The sequence below is a fragment of the Glycine soja genome, chromosome 8 (assembly GCF_004193775.1).
Source record: "Glycine soja cultivar W05 chromosome 8, ASM419377v2, whole genome shotgun sequence".
Lineage (NCBI taxonomy): Eukaryota > Viridiplantae > Streptophyta > Magnoliopsida > Fabales > Fabaceae > Glycine > Glycine soja.
Genome location: NC_041009.1, coordinates 1,359,239 through 1,366,870, shown reverse-complemented (window position 1 = coordinate 1,366,870; position 7,632 = coordinate 1,359,239). Strand labels below are relative to the sequence as shown.

Sequence of the window (7,632 nt, the reverse complement as noted above, 5' to 3'; positions counted from 1 at the left end):
GTCCAGAAATGGCGGGGGATTTATTTAACAGGGTTTGAAAATTGTAACTAGATGCCTCACAACTCACAACACCAGGCATATAAAAATAACCCTACATGCATGCACTGCAGCTATATTTCTGCTTGCTACTTAGGTTAGGACCATCCCTATTGAAGGCATACATGCAAGGGCCAAAGACAAAATCATGCAGCAGCTTTTATTAATTAGACCATATCAATTAACCTTGTCTTAGATTCAGACATCAAGTAGAGATCCAGCCCCTAATTAGGAATTAGGAAACCAACATCCCCAAACTATGCTAGCTGCTTCCATCATTGACCTACATAGACTAACTCATTGATAAAGACATATATTCATAAGCACATTTCCTTTCACCATCTATCAATCAATGGACTTAAAGCCTTATTGACACGACTCAAGTTACCACAACTACTAAACAAAACTTTTTTTTTGCTCCGTCTTCTTCTCTTCATAGACATGTGTCCATCTTTTCTTTGCATTTATTTTAATTCATTTTAACTAATTAATATGTTTATCATTGACGAACTAATTATTCAATAATAATAATATATTTTCCAACATACTTTTATAATACATTTTTTATTATTAAATAAAATTTGTTAAAAATTACGAAATTATAAGTGAGAGCTTGTTAAATAGGGCATATAATTTACATAATTTATTTAACATAAATGTGTATTGAAAATCTGTTGTAATTCACAGAGGTTACGTGCACACTTTGAGAAGCTTTATTCATATGTATTTATAAATGTTTCCTTTAACTTGTGCATGAGTTTTGCAGAAGATAATCTTAATGAAAGCTACCCGTTATTTTTGTTCCGTTTTCGTCTTATTTTTCTGCTTTAAAGTCCAACATGAAAGCTATTTTTTCTAGTTAGACGGCTGCTTGAGATAACGTCCCCTTTTTATATTATGATATTAGTATGCTGGGTAATAAAATAAAACAAGGCTGAGAAAGAGGATGAAATGCAAGTAAGAAATAAAACAAAACAACCGTCAGTTTTCGATTTTCATGTGTTATAAACTTTTATCAATAAAAAAAAAATATTTGTTCTCGAGTTGTTCCAACAGTTTTTTCTCGAGCCCAATTGTCTTGGTCCATGTGCAGCTTTTTTAATATTTAAATTGGGCTTATACTTTAAGTTTGGGCTTCAAATGTCACAAATCTTGCTTTCATTTATGTTCTATTTGATTCTATTGATTTAGAAAGGAAATAAGAATGTATTTCATAATTAAAACAAAAACTAAATTTTCCTTTTTTAACAAATTAAGAAGTGTTTCAAATTGAATTAAAAATATATATTCTCCCTTATCATAGTCCTTGAGGATTGAATTCCATATAATATAATAAATAGAAACTTAATTTGATATATTTCTCTTTAAATGACATCAATTTTAGCAACATATTTTTCCTATGTAGTTCCTCCACTGCAAATAAAAATTAGATTCGAGCATCATATGTTATTTTAATTGAAATTGGTTTTAAATCTATAGTTTCACGATTGTGTAATTTTGGTCATTCAAAAAAAATTGCACATTTGTTTCTCTACGTTTTAAAAAATAGCAATTTTGGTCCATCGTTAATTGCTAGTCTCCCGTCAATTTTTTTTAACAAAAATTGCTAACATAACTTATTAATGATTATGTGACATTAACATACTAATGTGATAGGTGATGTGACAATTGAACACATGATATGATAATAGGAATCAAAATTTGAATGGTTAATATCAAACATGCAATACACTAAGCTTCTTTTTTATTTTTTTACAAAATTAACCTATTGATCTTTAACCTTGAGAAGTGGAGTTTAAAAACTAATCTATTATCAAACATGCAGTATATTAAGCTCTTTTTGTTTCACAAGATCGCATTTTTTTTCTGCATTCTTTTTTCATCTTGTTTACACGAGTTTGCAGAATTAAAAAAATAGAGGCAAAATATTGTCAAGTTACGTATTAGAATAAATTATACTACTCACTCCTGAAATTTTATGTAAATGTTAGTGTAATATATAAAAAAAATGTCAGTATAATGTTTTAAAAAACTAATAATTAGTGTAGGAATAGAAAGAAAAAAAAAACTCGAGTGTGAAATTTCGTATTAAGCTTTTTATTCACTTAATGTACAAAGGTATATAATATTGTCCCTTTTCCCTTTTCTTTCCTTGTAGAGTTCTACCATTTTTGCTAGCATGTCGATATATAGCCAATCAGACATTGGCATCTTTCAATTCTTAGCAACTAGTGGAGCGTTCAACCTACTTGTTCAATTTGTCAGTTTAATTATCATGTCGCCATGGAGCATGCATGTTTGTTGGTGACTAGTACTGATGGAAACTCCAACTGTGCAAAAACTTTTCTTTTTTCTTCTTGATTGATTAGAAATGATGTTTGTTTTTTGGTGAAAAGCTTGGATGAATATACTGTCTGTGCATTCTTAATTTTAACAGCCATTTGACCATGGTTTCATAAATAAGCTAACACAGTAAATATCCACATACCAAATGTCCCACAAGTCCGGTTCCTTATCTAAGCAAGATACTAAACCCAAGAATGGTGGAGGTTTCGAATCTATCAAAGTTTGGTTGAAAAGCAAGAAATAGAAAAAGAATTCACAATCCTCAGTAAAGAAACAAATTATATTCCCACAGTTAAACCTCCATCGAAGTTATTCCCATATAACACAACCGATTGAATATATTCAATACTCAATAATCAACATAAACTAATTTGCAAGAAAGATATTTAAGTATATTCATCCTCGTCTTCATCATCTGCCTTGCATCCAAAGCTATTCGATGCTCTACATAAAAGAAATTAGCCTTATGTTGAACCTTCCATGAACTCAATGGAAGAACTTAACCTACCACGAGTTGCTGAACTTGAAAATTTTGGCTCATCTTAGGAACTTGGAAAATTGAAGGCCAACCATACTTTCACAGCATTCAAACTACCTTTTAGTCTTGCCCAGGAGTTTGCATTGAACGGTCAGAAACTTTTATATTTCGTCAATGAAACTAAAAAAAGAAAATAACACGAAGCTTGAATTATTTTCCACAAAAGTATATTTTATTTATGTTTGGGAGCAATTATTATATATTTTCTAAGGAATAAATTTATCTAGCATGCCCTGACAAATATATGTTGAATTACTTAGGAATATGCCAATCAAAAGCCCAAATATGACAATGAGTACAAAGACCAATTGAATCAGACAACTAAGGCGCAGTTTACCTGCATAAGAAGTAACAAATACTAAGATCTTTATAGCCAAAAGGATAGTATTGGCCAGCATGATCATAAACTACACACCAAGAAATAAAACAAACAAAAGAAATCCACACTTCAAATAAGAACTTTGAAGCAGATTGACTTAAGAGAAGAAATCAAGCATCTAAATCATTACTGTGTGGCCCATAAAAGATATGTGGTTTGTCTTAAGAGTCACTGACAAGTTAACACTTAACAACACCTAAACGGCATCCAAGGCATCAGAAAATAGAAATGACCATACAGATGCAATGACCTCTCGTGACAAGTTTTTACGAGAAAATCTAGTGCTTAGCCAACTGACAAGTCAAAATTCCTATCAGAAATAGTATTTTGGAACCTAAAAAATTATAAACGAAGCTCAGGATGTCTTGCCACTACATGCATATGAGGAAGGGTGGAGCAATGCCATTGATAAAATAACAGACTGATTTTGTCTGAGGTATCTCATAACCACTTTCATCAGTTCCATATCCATTCTATAGACGAGCAAAATTACTGCTGACCCAAGTGTAAATCATACAACAGATATGAAGTGAGGAAAGGAAAATGGTACCAAGTACCCACTCAAATTACAAAACACATTTGTCTTTGGTTATTTCCAACAAAATAGGAGGTGAATAAACAGTGTTAACTTCTAGTCAGAGCATGAAGACATCAAGTCTAACCAACACATTTCACAGTTCACACAATTGAATTTTGCAGGTCAACTGCCAGGTTTGACTGAAGACTTCAATACTGATAATTGTAGAGGAATCAAATAGAAATAAGGTTAAAAGGTGACATACATACCCAGTAATTTGCTGCCAATTCCTCCACAGTGGAACAATCTATCCTCAAGGGTTCTCGACTGATGTAGTTGTAATTCGTAACTGTCTTGTCCGTTCTTGCTCTCCATTCCTCTTCCAGAAAGCCCTTCTCCACCAAACTTCAAACCCTCTTTGAATATTTGGGCAATCTTCACCAGAATTCAAGAAACGATTAAACCAAGCAAGCAAAATATCCTGTTGCCAGGAGAGTGGAAGAGTTAGAATCGTGTTACTAAGACCATCCTCAATTAGGTGCCTATCAAGCCCCTTGGATGCCCTCCTCATCCAACCAAAGTCATCATAAAAGGGCACCAGCCAAGTTTTTAGAAGCAAACACCTGACATCTTTAGAAGCCAACAATTGTCCTTTCCCAATCCCAACAAACAACCTTGCCGTAACTCTGCTAACCTCAAACCTGTGAACTGCCGGCACTTTAGAATGAACTTCAGCTAAATCTGACTGAGATGCCCATGTCTTGAGGAAATCCTCGGCAATCTGTCTGTCAACTAAAATATCCAAAATCCAATGCAAATTATCTGCTTGTCTTGCAATTTGACTCACATCCTGCATGTCCAAAGCCGCAGCCTGCAAAAAATGGTGACGAAGTAACTGCAGACAATCGTCACACGCCAAGTACAACGACTCCTTCCGAAGATCATTCTGCGAAGCATTCTCACGCAGCATCTTCGACACTAACCCTTTCATCTCGCGCCTGGCTTTCTCATCCTTCCCTTCAAGAACCACACGAATAAGCTTAAGAAGAACCTCCTCGTTATCACTCCCCTCTTCATTTCCACTGACAACATCAGTGGAAACCCTCTTCAAAACCTCCCCAGCTCCAACTGCTTCAAGACGAAGCTCAGACAGCAGTGACGCCACCTTCTCCTCCTCATCCTCCGCCCACGGGGCGGCTTCCAAGTACTCCAAACAAGACAAAACCCCAGCATCAAACCCAATCGCAGCTGAAACCTAAGTAAAAAAACACAAAAACCTGAATAAACCAAGCAAATGCACTAAACAAAACAACAAAGGAGGAAAAAAGGCATGTAGTGTAGTAGTGTAATAAATAAGCAATAACCTAAACAACAGAAATTCCATCTTACAAGTGTCCATAAACAGTTAACATCCGAAATTGAAACTTATCCTACTATAGGCTGAACCTAACCTAAGCCCACAGTTAGATTAAATTATTAGTAGCCACTATCCATCTAATAAAAGAGAAAACTGTACCTTTAAGATACCGAGAACTCTGGAGACATCCTCCCTCATGAGCTTCTTCCTAAGATCCTTACAATACATCAACCTCAAAGTCTCAATGTAAACCTCAACATCGTCGCAATCGGCGATTTCAACTTCGTAGGGAACCGGGGAGCGCTGCTGCTGCAGGTTGGTCCAGCGATCGGAGAGCTTGACAGAGAAGAACCTACTGTGAGCAACGAGGATTTGGCGATGAACGTTCATGGAAACACTGATACCGTCTTTGGAGCTGAGAGTGAGCTTGATGTCGCTGGAAAGGGGGTCGTTGAACTGGTTCCCGGGGCTGCGAGAACCAAGGAGCTCGGAAATACGCTGCATCATGAGGGCCTGGCGATCAAGAATCTGGGGCTTGTGGTTAGCGTTGGTAGTGGTGGGGTTTGGGATGTGGGTGGTGGGGCGGTGGTGGACGTCGGGCTCGCTAGCCATCATTTCGAAGAGGGTTGGGCTGGATCGGGTCTTGTCGGGAGGGGGGGACATTGGGTTTAAGAGGCCCGCGGTGAGGGCGGAGTTAAACTTGGAGAAGCTGGAAGGGAAGGACTCGTTGGAGTCCATTATCGGAGAGAAGCGGATCCTGTAGCTGGAGGGAGATTCGGCGGAAGCGGAGATGCTGCGTCGTTTGAGGAAAGTTGTTCTAGTTGTCGTTGCCATCCAATGTTTTTGTTTGTTCTCTTTTGTCCTTTAGGGATTAATAAATGGCGGTGGAAACGAGGGAGTCGGAGTCGGATAAATAAGACAGGGAAACAGCCATTAATGAATACGCTATCATTATTATCAACAATAAATTTTTTCCATCAAATATTATATTTTTATTTTTCAACTGGAGGAGGATACGATACTGCACGAGTGAGTTGAACTTGAAGATATCGGCTTTTATATTAGGTTGGTTGGTTCCTTCGTCTGCTTCTTTGCTTTGGGTGCCTCCACCATTCATAATGTAAAGTCACATGCACTACAGACATTCAAGCCAGACTATATGTGCCATGTTATCATCATCACATCTGCTTCATCTCAAATCTATATTTCTCTTCATATTTCCTCTATCTTATATTTCTTGTCTCACTCAATATTTTAATTTGGCTAAATCTATTTATTATTTAATAAGCATAATAGTCCTTTCATGTATTCATATTTTATCTAAATGTTTAAACAAATTTGTGAATACATTCTAACTTTTTTAATAAGAATTCCTTCAAAAATTATTTTGTTATAATAATTTATGTAATTATTTGTTTCAAAATTTTGTATTACCTTCAAAATAAAATAAAAATATTTATTATTTATTCTTATTATTTAAAATGCTGATGTTGATAAGGTACGACACTATATGCATTACTTATAAGGGTGTTCAAAACTGAATGTAAAATCAAAAATAAAAAATCTATCCAAAAAATTGCAGAAAAAATTATCATTAGTTTGATTTTTATTGTTCAAATCTAGCAATTTGACTTGGTTCCTAAACGAAAGAAAATTCAACCAAATCAAATCACACCGTGAATATTCTTAGAAAATATTGTTGTAATTAATATTTTGTTGTTAGGCATTTAATTTCTAAGTTTCTATAGTTAGAAGTAAGCATTGTAAATGTTGTTTCAATACTTTTTTAAGTTCGTTAGTTGAAACTTGCAAGCAAATATTATGCATAAGTTTTATTTGTAAGTTGAATGATTATTATTTAAATATTATTTAATTTGAAAACAATTATTATTTTTTTAAAATTTAATTGTTAAAAATTTTATCATCCATTTATATCCTTGATTGTTAAAGCAGTTATTATTTAAGTTTTATTTAATTAATAACAAATTAATTTTTAAGCATTTTTTAAAAAATTAAAATTAAAAAGATGAATCAAACTAAATCATTAAAAAATTGATTTAATTTTGTTCGGATTTGATAAATAATTTAAATCGAAGCAAATCTTATTGTATTTTTTTATTTAGTTGGGACTAATTTTAAGTTAAAATTGTCCCACAAACCCCCCTAATCACCTGTATAATTAGCCTTTTAATATTAATTATTCCAATACTTAATTTTTTGAGGCATATAATGGGTACTCTGGCGTTGAACTTAAGTTCGGCCGCATTCTTAAATTCTTGTCGGAGTTCATTTTATTATCGGTGTCTTAATTTTAGATTGCTGGTGATCTTTGTTTATTAAATTTTTTATCTCATCAATTATTTTTTCCTTCTCAAAATTGAATATATTTTGTTTTATTTTTCTTAAAAAAATTGATAAATTATTGTCGCGGTTAATCTTATTATTTGGTTTCTTATTTA

General features: G+C 33.9%; 1 protein-coding gene across 1 annotated transcript; it reads right to left on the bottom strand.

The window, feature by feature from the left end:
- Positions 1 to 2,641: 2,641 nt before the first annotated feature.
- Positions 2,642 to 6,314, bottom strand: LOC114421038 (BTB/POZ domain-containing protein At1g63850-like). Its single transcript, XM_028386806.1, has 3 exons — positions 5,333 to 6,314; positions 4,086 to 5,071; positions 2,642 to 3,040 (listed from the first exon to the last, which is right to left on the bottom strand). The coding sequence occupies exons 1-2, from the start codon at positions 6,005 to 6,007 to the stop codon at positions 4,130 to 4,132; spliced, it is 1,617 nt and encodes a 538-aa protein (XP_028242607.1). The 5' UTR covers positions 6,008 to 6,314; the 3' UTR covers positions 2,642 to 3,040; positions 4,086 to 4,129.
- Positions 6,315 to 7,632: the final 1,318 nt, after the last annotated feature.

What these genes read in the sequence shown, in the direction of transcription:
- LOC114421038 (XM_028386806.1), bottom strand. Translation starts at nt 6,007, where the DNA reads ATGGCAACGACAACTAGAACAACTTTCCTCAAACGACGCAGCATCTCC. An exon ending in GAGTTCTCGGTATCTTAAAG is followed by an intron (nt 5,072 to 5,332) that starts GTACAGTTTTCT and finishes TTTTTTACTTAG; the next exon opens with GTTTCAGCTGCGATTGGGTT.